Source organism: Eretmochelys imbricata, chromosome 5 (assembly GCF_965152235.1).
Source record: "Eretmochelys imbricata isolate rEreImb1 chromosome 5, rEreImb1.hap1, whole genome shotgun sequence".
Classification (NCBI taxonomy): Eukaryota; Metazoa; Chordata; order Testudines; family Cheloniidae; genus Eretmochelys; species Eretmochelys imbricata.
Window position 1 is genome coordinate 69,766,434 of NC_135576.1, and position 20,877 is coordinate 69,787,310.

Below are 20,877 nucleotides of genomic sequence, written 5' to 3' on the forward strand. Positions count from 1 at the left end.
TCCTGCTGTTTGTGGCAAGAGAGAACAACTTTTCCCATCTTTTTAAGGCAGCCTTTCAAGCATTTGAAGACCCCATCAATCTCCTCTCTTCCAAACTAACTGTATCCAATTCCTTTAGTTTTTGTTTGTATGGTTTGCATTCCATCCCTTTGATCATCTTTGTCACTCGCCACTGGATCCTTTCCAGTTTCTCCATATCCTTTCATTGGTGACCACAATTGGACACAGTACTCCAGTGAGGCCTAACCAGCATCAAGTAGAGCAGTACTATCACTTCCTGTGACTTGCATGCTATGCCTCTGGTTAATGCAACCTAAAATGGCATTTGGTTATTTATTTATTTACTTACTTACTTACTTGCAACAGCATTGCATTGCTAACTCATGTTGAGGTTGTGATCCACCACAACTCCCAGATCCTTCTCAGCAGTGCTGCTACCAAGCCAGTTATCCTCTATGCTGTTTTTGTGTGTTTGTTTTTTCCCCCCAAGTGTAGCACCTTACAATTGTCTTTGTTGAATTTCATTTTGTTGTCTATAGTCCAGTTCTCCAATTTATGAACATTTCTCTGAATCTTAGCTCAATCCTCCAAAGTGCTGGCACTTATCCTCCCTAGCTTTGTATTGTCTGCATATGTGTTGAGTATGCTCTCTATTCCTACATCCAGATCATTAATAAAGATATTGAACAACACTGGACCTAGAATAGATCCCTGTGGAATCCTATTTGAGACCTCCCTCCAATCTGACATCATTCCATTAATTGTTACTCTTTGTTTGTGGTTGTTTAACCCATTATGTATCCACTTAATGTTAGTTTTGTCGAGCCTGCATTTCTCCAGCTTACTTATTAGAATGTCATGTGGGACTATGTCGAAAACCTTGTTGAAGTTCAGGTATATTACGTCCATTGCATTCCCCCTATGCACCAAACTAGTTACCCTGTCAAAGAAGGAAATCAAGCTGGTTTGGCATGATTTGTTCTTGATAAATCCATGCTGGTTGCTAGTGTTTACCCCTGCATCCTCCAGGTATTCCAAATTGAAAGTTTTATACATTGCTCTCATAGCTTCCTGGTATCAAAGTCAGGCTGACTGGTCTGTAGTTCCCCGCCTCCTCCTTTTTTCTCTTTTTTAAAGATGGGCACTGCATTAGCCCTTCTCCAGTCTTCTGGGACCTCACCGGTCATCTATGAGTTTGTAAATATTTTTGCAAAGTAATTTTATAATTAAAATGTTATAATTTTCTTCCTTAGTATAACAAACTAGTTTAGAATTGAATTTTGCTAGAAATATTGCTGGAGTTTTGCTTTGGATAAAATTGTAGTAACAGTTGCAAAAAGGATTATATCCTGCCAGCTGTTTTAAAGTAGAACTTCTCACTGACTTTTATTGCTTTTATTTTATCCTCAGACAAGCGGGATAGAGGGACCATTAGAAGTATGTTTTTCCAAAAAAAGTATTTGCATTTTTATGACAATTTAGTTATAGGTTTGGACTAAATGATCACATCAGAATAGTTCAAATATTTTAGGGATTAAGACAATCATGGAATTTTATGAGCATAATTACCGTGATTAAATAGTTGCATTTTTAATTTCTCTGACATAATCAACTTCGCTTCTTCCTATAACACTGAAATTGATGGACAGCTCATGTTATGTATTGATTTTGATAGTTTATATTCAAGCATGTAAGCGTGAAATTAGGCTTTTTTTTTTTTACACCAAAAGCTCTCTCAGAAATGGTAGTTGAAAATGAACAAAACCAAAGATGGTTGTCTTCAGTGTTTAAAAAAAAAAGTCTTCGATAAGACGAGTACTTTTTACTATATGAACATATCTGCTAATTTTTTTAATAAACTCTACCCCATGACCTCCGTGTTGGTTCCATGTAATTTGCATAAGTAACTGTCATTTTATTAACAGCTTATTTGGAATACTGAAACTAAGTGATAAATAAGATCAGGGTATGTATGTGCATTTTGTTTTGAGGGGGCAGTCTTGTTTGTTGAAACCAACCAAAATCAAAAGTCCAAAAACAGTTCACTTAATAGAGAGGAAAATTACATATTTTGACCTATAAAGACAAGAAAGATAATCACTGTGAAGACTCGCTTTTGGTTCATTTTTGAGAAACAGAGTTGATACTGGTTTTTCCACAGGAAAGCCTATCTATTCTTTAGTGACTCATTGCACTCCAAAGCATTCTTATTTCTCTATGAATATTCAATTTTGCCTGTGCATCCCTTTGTTTGAGTTCAAGTACTATAATACATTCTAAAAGTTTTCAAATCTTTATCATAAACCATTATTACATGAAATGGTTGTATATAATTATACTTGTCCTTTAGGTATTGGTTTCTTATTATTTTTGATGCAGTAGTGATAGTCTGTTCTGAATACTTAATTTGCTTAGTTGCTTTGCAATAGTCTTTCTGCTGTGGTTACAATTTCAAAATTACACTGCAGAAACTAGTTTACGCATTGTTTTAAATTGTTTAACTTTGCAACTTTTTACAATTGAATTGAAATTTAAGATTTTGTATGTAGTGTTTCGAATTCAAAACGACCTTGACAAATTGGAGAATTGGTTTGAATTTAACAAAATGAAATTCAGTTAAGACAAATGGAAAATACTTCACTTGGGAAGGAAAAATCAAGTGCAAAACTACACAGTTGGGAATAACTGGCTAGGTAATAGTACTGCTGAAAGGATTTGGGGATTATAGTGGAACACAAATTGAACATGAGTCAACAATGTTATGAAGGGGTGAAAAAGAGTAATATCATTCTGGAGTGTATTAACAGGAGTGTTGTATATAAAATACAGGAGGTAATTGTCCTGCTGTACTTAGCACTGGTGAGGCCCCAGATGAAGTATATATCCAGTTCTGGGCGCCACATGTTAGGGGAGATGTGGACAAATTGGAGAGAGTCCGGAAGAGAGTAACAAAATTGAAGGAAGATGTTAAAAACCTCACCTATGATGACAGATTAAAAAAATGGGGCATGTTTAATCCTGATAAAAGAAAACTGAGGGGTGACCTAATAAGTCTTCAAATATGTTAAGGGCTATTATAAAGAGGATGGTTGGGACAAGAAGGTAACTGGCTTAATCTGCAGCAAGGGAGATTTAGGTTAAATATTAGGAAGAACTTTCTACCTATAAGAATAATTAAACTCTGAAATAGACTTCCAAGGGAGATTGTGGAATCCTTACCATTGGAGGGTTTTGAGAACAGGTTGGCTGAACAAACCTGTCAGGGAGGGTCTGGGTTAACTTGGTCCTGCCACGTTGCAGGGGGCTGGACTTGATGACTTCTTGAGGTCCCTTGCAGTCCTACACTTCTATGATTCTATGATTTTAACAGTTTTGTAGCTTATCTTATTTCTGATTGCAACAATAGTGCAGTCATTGCATTATGAAGGTGTCATTTTCAGACACTCACAAATGATATCTCACTTGCCATGGCAAAGACCATAATATCAAAAATGAGGAATGCTGCATCTTCTTAGGAACAACTTTTTGGTACCCATTGCAAATAAGTTGAGTTGGGTTTATTATGGAAATGGCTTGTGAACTGCAGTACCACTACTTTAACTTGAAATATGAGCTCTTCATAGATAAAATAACTATCCTAGCCAAGAGTTACGAAAAATGGAACCTTGTGGACCATATGCATGTATTTTAAAGTATTTTTTGGAAGTAGAGAATATTCCCTTTCAGTATCTCAGGATGACTGTATACTGTTTCTTAGCTGCAATGTTTGGTCTTCTCCTTCAGCCTTTCTTCTGGTGTTGCTTAAAGCAACATTGTAGTTAGTCCAGGGCTGTCAGGGCACAGACTGAAGTGATATGGCATATTTCAAATCTTCTTTCCTTCTGAATCAGATTTTTTTTCCCTTCTAAATACAGATTAATAAAGCCTGCACTACAAGAGGAACAAGGAAAGGATTTTAGTGAAGGTACTTCCTGATCCTGAAAAAGTCAGGGGGCTTCAAGCCCATCTTGGACTTCAGAACACTTCACAACTTTGTGGTAAAAGAAAAATTTAAAATAGTGCCTTTGGATTTAATCCTTAATGAGAGAGTAGTTTTGTGCTCTAGAATAGGATATAAATGCCGCTGGGACTGTGTCAGAATCACAGGAAGTACCTGTATTTGGAATATCTAGTAGGTGCATAACATTTATAGAAAATGTTGTCTTAGGTTGGTGTTGGCTTTTTGTATTTTCTCTGAAAATTCATCATTCTTATTTATTGTGCCATTGTGTCTGTGTTCACTGTGAGTGCTGTTTTCTTGAGGGTGTTCCATATCTGATAATTGGCTGAAGTAGTTGACTAATGTGGAGGATAGGCCTCAATAGAAGAATGAGAATTTTTTATATCTAATACATTTTCTAAATTTCTTCTTATAATGTCATCTTGCTTGTATAGAGTGATATTGTTCAAGAAAGGTCATATAACATTGTTGAATCACAGGGCCCAAATCTATTTCTGTTTCCATGGCATGTGTCAAAGGGCAAATAGTTAACTCTTTTAAAGTGAGTAAATAAGAATCTCCTCTGATATTTATATTTTTCAATCTACGCTACACCTCTGTTCTTTCACTAACAGCAGAATTTCTGAAAATGCAAAAGTGAATAGTTGGCTCTTTGAAAATGTGTCTGTTCTTCTTGGCCCTGATCATTAACTCTTGGGAGGGGACTCTGTGGGGAGGAACTCTCAAACTATTCCCTCGTGGAGATGTCCTCATATTTGTCATCCTAAGAAAAGGCCATCGGATCCACCTCCAAATTTGGCAGATCCATGAGGATCTGTGCAGATTCTATAGAATCAGCAGAAGGTTACTGCTCTCTCTTCAGAGGTTCTGTATCTCTTAACTGGCTCTGTTCCCTGGTGGTGCAGTTCTGTTGAATTCCTCCTGCCAGCTGCTTGCTCTGGGGAGAACTACCCAAGTTAGTGCTATTGTCACCAGAGTGTGTCCATAAGGCTAAAGGGAGAAACAGTGTACCTGTTTCCTGCCCAGTTTCCACCTGTGCAACACACACACACACCTCAGATCTTATGGAGTCTGAGGGAGAAGACTGATGTGGAGGTGGCTGAACCCCACTTCCTGCTGTGCACAGATCTAGGGGGCATGATCTGAGACCTTGTTAGGAGGCGCTTTGCTTGAATGGTGAGAAATTTTAAATGTCAATGAAACATTTTCTTTCTTGTCCACAAAATCACTGTTTTTAAGCACCCTTGTTATACATTACACAGAATTCTGACAGTCAATACTGCTTTTGGAGGTAATGCCAATTTATTTCTTAACCTTTAATATTTAGATCTACTTCTAAATTAATCATTCTGCCCCTTCTTTACTGATGGCTAAAAGAAAAATCAGTTTAATCATAAAATGTCAGCTTCATCCTGCTTCAATTTTCTGTCCTTCTGAATCACTGAATTCTTGGGGGGAATAGATCAGTATTCACCTCTCACTCCCTGTCAATACGTGGCCTAAGCCGGGAAAGTTAATGAACCAACCAGTGAACCAAATTCAGTGATGAATCCTGGTCACGTGCCAATTAGCATGTTGCGCGTACGCTAAGAAGACGACTGAATTCTTGTTATCCCAATTATTATTTATGGATGGAATCTTTTATTAACTTGTTTGGTAATTTGGTTTTTATAACAGAGAATTTATGGTCTTTGGATCATAGATTCTGGTTCCCTGGTCTATATGGTATACGTTATTAAAGCAGAATTTGAGAATTGCACTTAGCTTCTCAAACAGCTAAAACAGCCTTATGTTAAATAATCTCATTATCTAAAAGATCAGATGTGCATATTTTATTTAAAAAAAGGAAAAAAAAAACCTTCAGTAGGTGACTGGTAGTGAAAGTGTGTGTGTGTGTGTGCATAAGTGTGGAATGGGTGCCCAATCTCTACCCACTCCCCATGTGCAGACAATGGATCCTGCATGCCCGTGTGCACACACATTTTTACTACCAGTTACCTGCTGAAGATTTTTTTAAAGTGCTAGAATGCTAAAGTAGAAACATCCTTCTACTAATAAAAATTGAAAAGCAAAAGAGATGATATTCGACAGGATGTAACTCTTGTGTTTTTTATTCAATTTCTAGAAGATAGTATGTGGTTGAAAAGATTGGTCAGTGGTTTTCTTGGCTCAGTTGGTTAATGCTGACAGGTTTGCTGGCTGGCTAGAGGTTACTTGCTTGTAGATGCCAGATCTTAGATGCCGCATCTTGCTGGATTCCTACTCCTTGGTGCCCAGCTGCAAGGGTGGGGGAAGCACAGGCCTTCTTGTCCAGAGCATGGTGGCATCTGGAAGCCAAAGCCAGAAGCAAGCAGTTGGTTTCTCCTCGTACGTCAAGTTGTGAAGATGATGGCCTGATTGGTTCCTATTCCTTGTAATTTTCCTAAGAGTTTCTTGGTGAATCAGACAAGGGTACTATCCCTTTAAAAGTCATTGGCATCATCCAGTGGGGTTTGATTAGGTCAATGTATGCAAACAAAGATCCTTCCCTTCAATCCTGGAAAGTCTTCAACATACTTCAGGGGTTTGACATTCTGAGTCCACTTATTGGAGAAGTTGACATCAGCTTCTATTGATCACGAAGTATACCAACCATCCTATAAAAATTCTAACTAAAACTCCCAATTTTGGGGGAGGCCACGGAAAAAAAAACTAGCAAAAGGTTTGAAGCGAAATAATAGAAAAGTCATTCACACACAGTCGTGCACACAAGTTTCCTTGTTCTTAAGACTAAGCAATTGTTCTTCTGTTCCATAGACAGGTAGTTAACTTCCCTTCTTTATATTTTGGTACTCATTATCCATGAATAACTCAATTTTGAACACGATTTGTGATTAACAAAATCTGAATAAATCATTGGACTAGCACTTTCAGAGTAAATCTATGTACTCTTAAAAATCATGATTAAGAGTTCAGTTTTCCTATGTAGGCTTATCTTCCTCACATACTTTTATTTAGGAAATCATAGTGTGAGAAGTTTTCACACACCTTTGTCACAAGTGCAGTATATCTTGTAATGCAATGAAAAAAACCCACATACACCTTTTGCATTGTAGTTAGAATTCAGCCATGACCTGAAAAATCTGCATAGTTGGCACTGGGATTTAAATGACTAAGAATTGTTTATTTGTTGATAAATATTTGACTTGAATTTTAATATTAACCATGATAGATCCTTATTAATACATTTGTCTGTGAACTTGGAATGTAAATTTTTTTATTTTACCATGGGCAAGGCATTTCACACAGGAAATTCTAGTTTCTGGCCTCGAGTGGACAAATGGATGTTCTGTGCAATGCATTTCTATATGTGAAGGTTAAAAATTCCTTATCTCTACATTTTCTCCATAAGCATCTGCCACTTAGCAAGATGACTGATTTATTTGGCCTGTACGCATCACATACTGTAGCATCTAGCATTTAATAAGGATGTTTAACCTTGTCCCAGTTATAATATGTTTAGACTACAGAAGAAATATTCATAAACTAGTAATAGCGCATTAGTTCACTGTGTAACGTGATGTACAGATTAAGATGCTGTTTTCCAAGATTACCACAAATCTGTATGTAATCTGTAATTATTTTTCAAATCTTATAGGTTGATTCTCTAGACTCCTAGCTTTCCTTTGGTATACAATAATTTTCTCTCTCATGGGCACTTGCTCTATGATCCATTACAACTGGGTTTATAATGAAATATAATAAAGAAGAGTAAGTCACTAAAATATGTACACTGCCCTTTCAGTGCTTTTTCTGTGTTCACACTTTATTGGCTCTTTTTTTGTCATCCCTTTTTTTCCTTTCTGCACAGGGTTATTTGTTGTTTGGTGCACACTCTCTAGATTCTTGGCTGCATCTCTTGTCAACCTTGGATGCATTTCTTTCAGTGATGCTTTCTTTTTTTAGGCTTTCTTCCTGCATCTCAAGGAAAGAAGCTCAGCGGCTTCAAGCAATGTATCTATGGTAGAAAAGTTTTGGTCATGGATGAACATTACAACTGTGTCCGTTGCATTGTAATTGAGCAGATCTGTCTGGAAACGTCATTCAGAGTAGTCACATTTTGTGGGAAATAAGAAATTCCTCCTGGAAGCTCCCCAGAAGACTCCAGTAAGTCTGTTTCGGATCAGACTTACATTGCTTCAAAGGATCAATCCCTGAAACAAAAACGCAAATCAGGCTCTTTCACTGAGCACCAGGACTTGGTGTTGATACAGATTCAACCCCCCAGGTTGCCTCAAAGCAATGTGCACTGACAGCATCATAAGTTCAGGTATCTTGAAGAGGTGGCATTGATGCTGCCTCAAATTGGTGGTAAATTAGCTCTGGTTCTTGAGAAGAAATCTCAACAGCTGGTGTGGAGTGAGAGCCAGTTGTCTTTTACTGTGCTACTGTTGAAACACAAGACAGGAATTGGAAACAGATTCAGGGAACTTCTGGGGCAGTGTATGATTTCAGACCTAGTTAGATTCATCAGCTTTGTTTTTAAGGCTGCCTTGGCAACAGTCTCATCCTCAGCACATAGCTGGAAGATCCTTCATCAAAGTCTGTCAGAATTCTTGTGCAAGAGTTGTGCTCTTTTCACTAATGTTGATGCCTAACTTAGAGAGTTGGCTGTATCAGCAGGATCACTGGTCTTGATGATGAGGGTCTAGGAGCAGTCAGAAACCTCATTTGTCAAGTCAGTGCTAATGGTCCTACATATTAGTGAAATGTAGTAAACTGCTTGAGTGGAAGTGGTAATCCTATGGTAGATGGTATTGAAGATGCAGAGGTTTCAGTGGCCTGTTCTTGGTGAATTAATGATAAAAGTGTATATGGCTTATCAGATCTCCTAATGCAGTAGAAAATGTTTTCCAACCCCTTCATGACAACTGGCAGAAACAGCAATGGCTAGAGGAAAGTCTAGCCAAAACGTTACTCTGTCCCAGAACCCTGGGTTTCATCTGATAGATGGATTTATGATTATGCAACTGTTAGTTTACTCAGTATGGACAACCAAACATAAACTGTTGAACTGCAAAAGGTGACTTAGGACCTGGCTAGGTATTTCCCAATAGAAGCATTAGAAGTTGTGCAAGACTGTGCATGAGGATGTGCAAAGGTTGTTAGCTTATTGGCTATCCTGAACAGAATTGAAGAGTTTAGATAATGTCTTAACTTAATGCAGAAAGGATTAAAAATCAGGCTGTTACAATCTGAACACTATTCAGGTGGGTTAGATTATGTATCCAAGAAGCCTATAAAACATCATCTGTCTCTCTCCCTGAAGGGATTAAGTCCCACTTTATTAGAGCCAAAGCAGCATCTCTGGCTTTTCACAGACATATCCCACATATTGAAATATGAAGAGTAGCAAAAAAGAGTTCTATTGACATGTTTACCAAATTTTACTCTGTGGATCTAGCATCCGGATTGGACGTTAAACTTGTCAGGGTGGTTCTTCAATCCTCACTTAATTAGGACTCCCTGTCTTTCCTTCCTTGGTGGGAGTGCTAGTAGCTAAACTATTCCAAATGTGGGAATATGCAGAGAACATGTGAAAAAATTAAGTTTACTCAACTGCAACATGAGCTCTTCAAGATGAACTTTGCATATTCATACTCGCTGCCCACCTTCCCCTCTTCCTTGAAGCCCTGATTACCATACAGGGCCTGAGGATGCAGTGGAAGATGCTGAGGCACCTGAAGCACCATGCCCCTTCTGTAGCCATGCCTTCAGAATGCTCAGAAAAATTGAGGGAAGGGGTGTGTGAGTGCTCCAGCAGGCATTGCTAGTTAGAGTTCCATTGTGTAAGCTGTACAATCCTGGTCAATGCCTTCCTTGAGTGTGAATATGCGGAGTCCATCTTGAAGAACTCTGGTTACAGGCGAGTAACCTTTATGTTGCATCACATCCCCAAAAATGCAATAAGGCATTTTTTTATATAAGGAAGAGATGTGGCAGTAAATCTAAGCCTTCCTGGGAAAGAGGGCAAACAGATTCATCCCAGCTCAAGCTCCTTTCCCTGGCATCTTGGTTCCTCATGTGGTAGAGATTCATAGATATGGCAGCTTTTAAACAGGTCGCTTATTTCCCTCTTGGTCTCTCAGAAGAATTTACAATTGTAAGTGGAAGAAGTTTGTAATGTGGTCAAAGCAAACCCATGTGGATCCCTTTAATTGCTCCACACACAAACTGCTTTGCTTTACCTCATCTCCCAGAGTCTAACATAGATTGATACACTCTAATTATATTTGGTTGCTATTTTGACTTATTAACTAGTTGAAAATAGTGTCTCTTAAGACATTTGTCATCAGGTTTATATGGGGCTTGATACTGTTGTCACTCTCCTGTTAAAAAGCCCTATGTCGTGAGATGTTGAAGTAGTCTTGACAGAACTGATGAAAGCTCCCTTTAGAAAAATTAGATCCTAAGACCTTAATTTTCTTTCACAGGAAGGCCATTTTCCGATGGCAATGAATTAGCAGTGTGAGTGTACTTTGGGCTCCTAATTGATTGATTTCCCACCCCCATAGCATATTTTCCAGGACCAGCGTGTCTGCCCATTCCAGTGAGGAGGGGTTCATCACAAGTTTGCCATAGTATGGTCCACGTGGCTTTATTTGAAAGGAAGTGAAGACCTCAGGGTCCTCTCAGCTGTTTTTTTTTTTTCTTTTGGTAAATGTTCTTGCCAACAATCTCAGTAGATTAAATGACTATTGGCTTGTATCTCTTATTGCCATTTCTTGGCTAGCCAGCAGTTGGGTCTCATTGGGTCATGCTATCTGAGGCAGAGCAGCTTCTTGCAAGCCTCAAGAATATTTCAGTCATGTTTTTACGACATAGCGTTCACTACATACTTTTTTTCAAGAAACAATTTCTTGTATTTACCTTCCAACGTAGAGACTTACTTCTCTCTGTTCCATAGAGCTGCTTCTAAAGAAGGGGTGCCTGCATTTTCCTGACCCCTGTTTTGAGATTATCCTTACTTGAGCTGGACAAAATTTTGAAAGGTTTATTTTTATGAGGATATATCCTAGAGGTGCTGTTTGTTCGAGTCATGTTTGTTTGGAGGCCTCATTCTTTCCCTTTTATAGAAAAAATAGATTCTTGTTAGCTTCTTATCCGTTGGGTATTGATCTGTTTTTATGATTGCCTGTTGCAATGATTTATTTGTTTGTTTTTATTTTACAATGTTCCATAAAGAACTTAGCCCAAGAGTATACTAATTATTTATAAGAAGGGAGAATTGCTTGACTGTAATTCTCCTTCTTTGAAGGTATGCAGGATTCACATTCCTCAATCCGGCACCGAATTAGAGGATGTTTTTGAATTGATGTACTGTTGAACATTGTAGTTTTTATCCTGACAAATTTTTGTTTCATTAGTTCATATAAGAGACATTTCAGTTCGTTATGTGTTAGAAGCAGGAATTGTCTGGAAGGTTGTAGAGGCAGCTGTTGGCGTATATTGGTCAGGGAGTCAGAAAATCTGTATGATGCCTGCTGCTACAATTTCCTGTAAAGGCCAAAAAGCGTATAGGCTAGGTTAGTTTTGCCTTCATGTTGGTAGCTCAATACAAGAGTGAAGGTCTCTTCAAAGAAGCAGATTTAGAGGTGAGTAATTTTCCCCTCTTTAATTTTTATTTAATTTAACAGTTGGTCTTGCCAATTGTTAAATTGTATTATTTGAAAAAAGGTCAGTTGTCTTAAAACAACTTAGAAACTTTCACTATATATGTGAGTAATTATAGTGATCACTTTAGAATCTCTACAACTTTGCATTTGCATAAATAACATTCCTGCAATGTTCATGATAGTACCTTGTCTGGTTATAAGGAGTACTGTGGTAATGTTAAGTACTTGCAAACAGTACTAGTGAAGATTTTAATGATGACCACTTCATTATTTTTTTATTTATTTGTATTATAGGAACACTTAGAGGGCGAGACCAAAACCACAGCCTGTATTTACTAGGCACGGTACATACTCCCAGTAAGAGACAAGATCTTTATCCATGAATCTTTTTTTTTTAATTGAAGAATCAAACACAGTGATGAACCTAGGGGGAAATCTAAGCAACAGTGCACTGTCTTGTTCTGGAGGAGGAGTTTCTTAGAGTATTTTATTAACAGTGCATTAGGCCACACCTCACTGATACTTCTGAGGTAAAATGTTCTGACTGCAGACTTTTTTCTCAGGGTCTTACTGGCCAATCGAGACAGGAGAGAATTTTTAATTTCTTGAAGGAAGATATTGTGACATTGCACTCCGTAATGTTTTATGGAAATATGATTGAGTGTGAATATAATGTAACTGGAATATGCTTCTTGTGAAAGGTCTCTTGTAAGGTATTACAAAGCTTAAGGTCTACTGAGTATGTTCATCCTATTTGTTTGCATGTGTTATTTCTATGTCTGAAGTTAGGAGAATAAGATATAAACTTGTATTACTGATGTAAACCCATTAAGTGAAAGCCATTAAGGGTGCTTCAGAATCAAAGACTTGTAATGGCTCTGTTTACCTGCAAGCCTTCCTGTGTGCATGTGGGCCAGTCCATGGTTAATGAAGAATGAGGTCTCACAGGACATGTGACCATGTCACATGATACTGGAATCCATCTTAAATCTGGTACTTTTCCTTTTAGGAGGAGGGGTGGGGACCCAGAGAGACAAAAGATTCCCGCCTTGTGCCTAAGCTATAAAAGGGGGTGGAACCTGAGCTGGAACTAACAAGGACTGCACCAGGGGAAAGGATTGGGCCCGGACTAGGAAGCAGTCTAGTCTGTGAAAGAGGCTTATTGGAAAATCTCTGAGGGTGAGATTTTACCTGTAAACAATTTCTTAATATATTAGGCTTAGACTTTTGTGTTTTTGCTTTATTTTGCTTGATGACTTACTTTGTTCTGTCTGTTATTACTTGAAACCACTTAAATCCTACTTTTTGTACTTAATAAAATCATTTTTGTTTGTTAGTAAACCCAGAGTAAGTGATTAATACCTGGGGGAGCAAACAGCTGTGCATCTCTCTCTATCAGTGTTATAGAGGGCAGACAATTTATGAGTTTATCCTGTATAAGCTTTATACAGAGTAAAACGGATTTGTTTGGGGTTTGGATCCCATTGGGAACTGGGTGTCTGGGTGCTGGAGATAGGTGACCTGCTGAGCAGTTTTTGGTTAGTCTGCAGCTTTGGGGGCTTGGACCAGACCTGGGTCTGTGTTGAAGCAGGCTACCGTGTCTGGCTCAACTAGGCAGGGTTCTGGAGTCCCAAACTAGCTCAGAGGTAATTCCAGTACGTCAGGTGACGGTCCCAAAGGGGTCTCGGTGACCAAACCCGTCATAGATATTACTTATTTTACCCTTAGGCAGTACCACAAAAGTGCTCTGAATGGTGAGAGTAGCGTAACTGCGAACTGCCTCTGAAATGGAGGTAGTTTTTACCTTTAAATTCAGATTATAAAACCTTTAGATGGTGCTAAACTACCTCCATGTTTGATGTAGGCAAGATATACCCAGCAATTGTATATTGGTGGATATCGTTCTGCAAGATGATATTGTATAGGGGAAGTAAGTCCTATACCAATGTGATGTCTCATAATTAATCTAGAAATTTTTTTTGCAGTTAATGATACTGGGTGTGTGATTTGAGGGTAGGAGTTCAATGACATTTTAAAATGGTATGCAACTATTTTTAGCCACTGTTGTATGTGCATAACTTAATTATGTCATACATACTGAGAATGAATTCTTCAGTTCTACTGAAGTAGAATATGAAAAAATATTAAACATCCATGCACAAGAAAATACAACATATATTGATATAATTGTGTTTTTCTTCTGTGACAACTTTCCCCATTAAGTTAACTCTTCCATAATTAACTGTAGCTCCATCAAATGAAATGTCTACATTCTGAATTGTGATTTTAGTTTTCACACCTTTCTATTCAAAAGGAGAATCTAAATGTGAAATATAAAACAAGTATTCAATAAAGCTAGTACTAAATTCTTCACTATGAAACATAGTTTTAAAGGTTAACATCTGTCTGGAAAAAAAGTTGGTATATACTCAGAGTGGTGAAATCCTTTATTTATTCAGTGGGACTTCTTCAGCTGGTCTCTGAAACTTTATCACTTAATCTTTCCCCCACTGTCAGCTGGCAAGTGGCATGTTCCATGATGCCTGGTATGAGGTTGTACCTTTTCTAAACTAGTTAGCAAAGCCATAGGTTGTAAACTGACTAGCTGGCCAGTGGCCATTTATGATTACCCTGTTGCTCCTGGTCTTCTCCATGCTGTCTCTCACTCCTTCTCCTCTCATCTTTCTTGCCTTTCTCTTTCATCACTTTTTTCCAGCTGTCCTTTCTGCCTCATCTTTCTGGCTTACCACAACTCCTTGTTGTCATCCAAATCTGTCCTGTGCTTAGGAACTTGCCCAGCAGTTATTACTACCTTCATCTTCTTATTCTGTAACTCTAAACTTATTCTTTCTTCCACTTCCCTGACACACAAACACATATTGAGGAAAATAATCAGAGTTATGCGGTTATATCATGCCTCAGAGATTTTAATATTCTGTATACTTAACTTCACATGCCATGTTGTCTATGTCCAACTAGCAAGGAAATACTCGTAGAACTTGGGCTATAAGAAGCCTGTCAACTTATGCATTGTCTGGTCTGTATTTTCTGGTGAACACATTTATCAATCCAATTTATGGTATTTTGCACTTTTCATATGAATATGCTATGTGGAAAAATTACATACACACAAACATGTTTTACAAATAGACACAAAGTTCCTGGAAATATTTCCATACAGTATTATCCTGCAATAGTTAAGCATGTAACTTTGAAGACATAAATGAGTATTGATACTTTAAACTGCATTCATATGATCATATGGAAAAAGAATGTATATCCAATCTAGTTATAACCAGATTTCAATAAGTTTTAAAGGCTATTATTTTTCCTATCACTGTTTTTTTCCCTTCAAAACTTTCAGCCTCAGCAGTGGGTATTTCAAAAACAAAGGTCTTAACAAATTCTTACTAAAATGTTTTAAAATCTTTACAGTTTGCCTTTTGATTCTTTTGCCATTTACACTGAACCCAATAGGAAGCTATCGTTCTTATTTTACGTGATTTACAAATAAACGTAATGCAGAATTGAACAGTGAACAGCCTTTTATTCTTAGTGTTCAATAATTCAGTCTTTTAAAGAACATTGACATTAAGAACAATTTTTGCATTAAGACTGTATTTGTAATGGCTAAAGAAAATTCCTAAGCATCTCATTTGCTAAACGTATTCGAATTTTTGTGAGTACCATAAATTACCTCTTTCTGTCTAAAGCCTGTGAGAAAAAGTAGCATTAAGAAAGATGTCCATTGTTTTTCCTGTTTACAGTTTTCATATATTTTCATTGTATACATATATAATAGGTTTAATTATTCCACGAACATAATTAGTGTAAAATAATACAATAACTTGAAAAGAAAAAATGATTTTCATAAAGATAATATGGCAAAAATATTTTTGCAGGTACCTTTTGGTTTATAATCCTACAGAACAGGAGCGGTTCTCAGTGGTTTCAATCTATGTGAGTTCACCCAAAATTAAAGTATTATCTCCTTCGGGAAAACCTGTTATGGTCCAGGTTAGTGGAGTATGGGATGGCACAACTACAGTATCACATGAAGCATATCAGGTATGTCACTTGAAATAAAAAGTGTAAGTTATACTGATTTGCACTTAGATATGTACTATAGCTTCACATTAGAGGAGAAAATAAAATAAAGAAAACTAGACTTCAGATACATTAATCTTGTATCAATTTTATAAAGAAGATTCTGTGTAAGAGAGGGAAGGAATATTAAATCATTTCTGTCTTCATTTAAGTCTAAGAAATAGCATCAACTTTCTAAACTTCATTACTTTTTGTGATATTAGCAAAGCTTAATACTGGATTAAGTGTTTCAATAATGAGCCTCGTTTTGGGGAATTTATTATTTGGTATCATTTAAAATTGCTTTGGGTTGAAACTTAGAGTATATGTGTTTAAATAGAATTCTCCCCCTCCCCCCCCCAACTTTTCTACAAGTGCATTAATCTCTGTATCCTGTTTACATTTCTGTTTATCCATGTTTGAGTCAAAAAAGAGGATATGTCGAAATATTTGTGTGAAAGTTGTTGAAAATTGTTTGCATAGCAGCTGCTCTGTATACATGTTAAAATACTTTGCTGCTTTATCCTCATTAATTTAAATGGCAATTAGACATCACAGGGATGTTATAGCCATTTCACTGCATTTCTGTGGGGATGTATGTCCTTGAATTCGATGCCCTGGTTACAAGGAGAGCCCTGAGGCCAATTTTGAAGTGTTTCAAGTGATGATTTTTATAGCTTTTCATTTTTAATAAATAGTCTTTATTACGAGGATTTTTCCGTTACCCCAAAATAACAACAATATCACAGATTCAAATCTTAGTCTCTAAAAGCTTCACAGAGCAGTGGAATGAAAACTCCCATCCTTTGGAAGCCTGTTTTTTATAGTGTGCTTTGTATCAGGCCATACTATTAAATGTATTTTGCTTAAAGGAAACTGTTTTTATTAAAAACAGACTTGAGCTCCTCCTTATGCAAGAAGGATCAAAGACTCAAGCCAAGGAAATAGGGCCCCTTTCTTATTAAGTAAGTGGCTCAGATATGAAGAGCTCTTCTTTTTAAAAAAAAAAAAAAAAAAGTCTACAGTGGTGGTGATAGTACTATCATTCCAACAAACAAAAAATGTTTTTTTCCAAAATATGCAATGCTCTCTGTTGGAGGGAGTGTTGTGAGAGAAGTGCACATTTACGCATTGTGTGAAAGTGAGTATCACAGAACTATTGAACTAACGTATTAGAACACATTTTTTTTAAAAATAACATATGATGTACATTTTAAGAATCCATTGTTAGTCTTCTTTGTTTACCATTTTAATGAATTAGCTTTTTGGAGTACACAGCCTTAATATCATAACTTCTGTTATGAGAGGTTCAGAAGAGAGAAAAACACTCCCCTTACTCCTTCTTGATAGGAAAAGAAAAGGGGGTGGGGGGTGGGGAATGATTGTAGTGGAGAAGTCAACACAGCAATTTCATACCTAGCAGAGCAGACAAAGAAATATACTTATAGTAATATATGAATATAATAGTATATTAGTGTGCTAAGAATAAATTTTTTAAAAATACTTGTTATTGAAAGAAATGTTGATAGTAGTCGTTACATTCTTAGAAGATCTCATACTGGCAGGGTATACGTAATATACAGCTGAATCGTAAGAAAATAGGGACACTTTAAACTTACAAGAATGTTAAACTGGAAGGCTAAAATTTGTATGCTATAGGACTTAAACACATTAGTTTGGATTGTTGGGTTATTGTAGACATAGATTTTGATTCATAAAGACTGTATTTCAGAATTAGGATTGTTAAAAATTCTGTAAATAAGTTATTTAAAATAATTTCAATTGTAAATGAACAACATTATCACACTATTCCTTAGTGTAAGGAAGTTTAAGGAATGTCACAAATATAGTGGTAATGGTATCTAGTAGCAAAAAGCAAAATTGAAAAGTTTAAGAGTTCCAGTGTGGCTCCTCTGTCTGATCTTCACCTCAGATAGAAAAAGCTCTGGGAAATGTGGACTTCAAAGAATAATGTAGAGGTGAAATTCAGGTACAGTCAGATCTATCATCTGCTATCCTGAAGTGAAAGAAAAAGCATAGTTTCCACCACTCTATTGACTAAGGGGGCGGGGGGGTGTTTGGCTATAAAAACATTATCAGAGGAGGACCTGAGATGACATTTGAGTTAAGTAGACCTTCAGATCCAAAACTTGAGCTGTAGGGTCTTGGATCCCTAGTCCTCTGGGTCTGGACTCTGATGTAGTCTCCATTTCTCTGTTCTCAAGCCTGATCCTTGCCTTGGAGCCAATGCCTGCTTTTGGTTCTGTCTGATAATTCTGGGAAATTTCAAACCGTACTGCATCACAGAGATTCTTCTCAATCTTCATGTGCCTGTAGTTCTGTTCTACTGTGAATGTCTCACTGAGATTTGTCAAAAAAAAACAACCAAACAATGTTACATGGAACTCTGTTCAGATGTTTATTTAACATTACTCTTTTGATCTGGAAGCCAGGTTGAGTTCCCATTTCAGAATCATTTTCCTACAATGTATATTCTTTTCAGCCCTCTTCTAATGGGCTAATTACTGCTAATAAATCTCAAGCGTGAGGCTCTGCAGTGGCTGTTCTAGAAGGAGAAAGGAAAGTTTACATACGGAGCTTTGGGCACATTGTTTCTGGAGATCCACCCAGAAATATTTCTCTGCTGTGAAGAGCTTTATATGGCTTCTAAGGCCTGGTCTACACTATGAGTTTATGTCAAATTTAGCAGCATTAAATCCGAATTAACCCTGCACCCGTCCACACAATGAAGCCATTTTTTCGACATAAAGGGCTCTTAAAACCGATTTCTGTACTCCTCTCCAACGAGGGGATTAGCGCTGAAATTAACATCGCTGTTTCAAATTTGGGTTAGTGTGGACACAATTTGAAGGTATTGGCCTCCAGGAGCTATCCCACAGTGCACCATTGTGACCATTCTGGACAGCACTCTGAACTCGGATGCACTAGCCAGGTGTACAGGAAAAGCCCCGGGAACTTTTGAATCTCATTTCCTGTTTGGCCAGGCAAGCTCATGAACACAGGTGACCATGCAGTCCCAGAATCGAAAAAGAGTTCCAGCATGGACGGAACAGGAGGTACTGGATCTGATGGCTGTATGGGGAGAGGAATCCGTACTATCAGAACTATGTTCCAAAAGACGAAATGCCAAAACATTTCAAAAAATCTCAGAGGCCATGAGGGACAGAGGCTACATCAGGGACGCAACACAGTGCCGCGTGAAATTTAAGGAGCTCAGACAAGCATACCAGAAAACCAGAGAATCAAACAGACGCTCCTGGACAGAGCCCCAGACATGCCGCTTCTATGCTGAGCTGCATGCAATTCTAGGGGGGGCCGCCATCACTACCCCACCCCTGTCTGTGGGCTCCGAGGATGGGGTACTCTCCACCATGCCTTAGGATTTTGCAGAAGGGGAAGATGAGGAGGACGACGAGCTTGGGGAGAGCACACAGCACATCATTTTCCCTGAAAGCCAGGATCTTTTTATCACCCTAACTGAAATACCCTCCCAACCCAACAAAGCCGGAAAAGGGACCTCTGGTGAGTGTATCTTTTTAAATATAATACATGTTGTTATAAAAGCAAGCATTTTTTAATGATTAACTAGCCCTGAGGACTTGGGATGCATTCGTGGCCAGTACTGCTACTGGAAAAGTCTGTTAACGTGTCTGGGGATGGAGCGGAAATCTTCCAGGAATATCTCCATGAAGCTCTCCTGGAGGTACTCTAAAAGCCTTTGCAGAAGGTTTCTGGGGAGAGCAGCCTTATTTCATCCTCCATGGTAGGACACTTCACCACGCCATGCTAGTAGCAAGTAATCTGGTATCATTGTATGACAAAGCCTGGCAGCATACGGTCCCGGTGTTTGTTGGCATTCAAGCAACATCCGTTCTTTATCTCTCTGTGTTATCCTCAGGAGAGTGATATCGTTCATGGTAACCTGATTGAAATAGGGGAATTTGATTAAGGTGGCCGTTCCTACTGGGCTGTTTGGCTGTGGCTGAAAATAAATTCTCCCCACAGTTAGCCACACAGTGGGAGGGGGGGCCATTGGTGCTGAGCTGTTCGCGTTTGGCTAGCAGGGATCTTCCCTGATACCAGCCAGGTGGTGGGGGGAGGGGAAAAGGCGATCATCCCAGAGAATTGGTTGATGGGAGGGGGTTAGTTTGGTTTCTGCTGCTGCACGTTAACAGGAAAACTGCAGCATTAAATGGCCAACTCAACGGGCTTTGCTTGGTATGGAAAAGGAGGGGGCTGCTGTTTTGAAGGTTGCAGAAGCCGAAAGACTATGGCTTACCGTGGCCACCTGCAAGCCGAATTCCGTTGCCCGGCCCTGCGTGTGTGATCTCTAACACCAAAGCCGCAGGCACTCAATATAAGATGCAAAATTCGACCTTTACCAAAATCACATGTGCCATGTGATGTGAATAGTGTTGTTCACTGTGAAAGAGTACAGCCATTGTTCTGTAAAATGTATCTTTTTAAATATTTCACTCCCCTTTTTTCCTCCAGCAGCTGCAAATGTTTCAAGCCTCCATCCCAGAGGCTATCTCAGATAAGGCGGCGAAAAAAACAAACGTGCGATGACATGTTCTCTGAGCTCATGCAGTTGTCCGGCACTGACAGAGCTGTGTGGAGGGACACAATAGCAGAGTACAGGACGGTGGCTGATGAACGTGAGGAGAGGTGGCGGCAGGAAGATCAGAGGAGGCATGAGGAAACGCTGGGGATACTGCAGGATCAAACAGACATGCTCCAGCGTCTGGTGGAGGTTCATGAATGGCAGCAGGATCACAGACTACTGTTGCAACCCCTGCTTAACCGCCCTGTCTCCTCCCCAAGTTCCATTGCCTCCTCACCCAGATGCCCAAGAACGCGGGGTGGGAGGCTCCGGGCACCCAACTACTCCACCCCAGTGGACAGCCCAAGCAACAGAAGGTTGGCATTGAACAAGTTTTAAAGTGGCCTTTTCCTTCCCTCCTACCCTCCTCCCACACCCCACCTGGGCTAGCTTGTGAGTTATCTCCCTATTTTTATAATCAATTAATAAAGAAAACATGTTTTTTAAACAATAGTGACTTTATTTCCTTTGCAAGCAAGCTGTGATCGAAGGCGGGAAGGCGGGTGGCTTAC

The 20,877-nt window shown here is 38.5% G+C and overlaps 1 protein-coding gene across 1 annotated transcript in view; it reads left to right on the top strand.

Annotated features, from left to right (window-relative positions):
- MAN2A1 (mannosidase alpha class 2A member 1) overlaps nt 1–20,877 on the top strand; it is a 210,686-nt gene that overhangs the window by 138,369 nt on the left and 51,440 nt on the right. Inside the window, exon 13 of the mRNA XM_077817304.1 lies at nt 15,558–15,723. Within this exon, the coding sequence (XP_077673430.1) occupies nt 15,558–15,723 (166 nt within the window). The remainder of the gene's footprint in view (nt 1–15,557; nt 15,724–20,877) is intronic.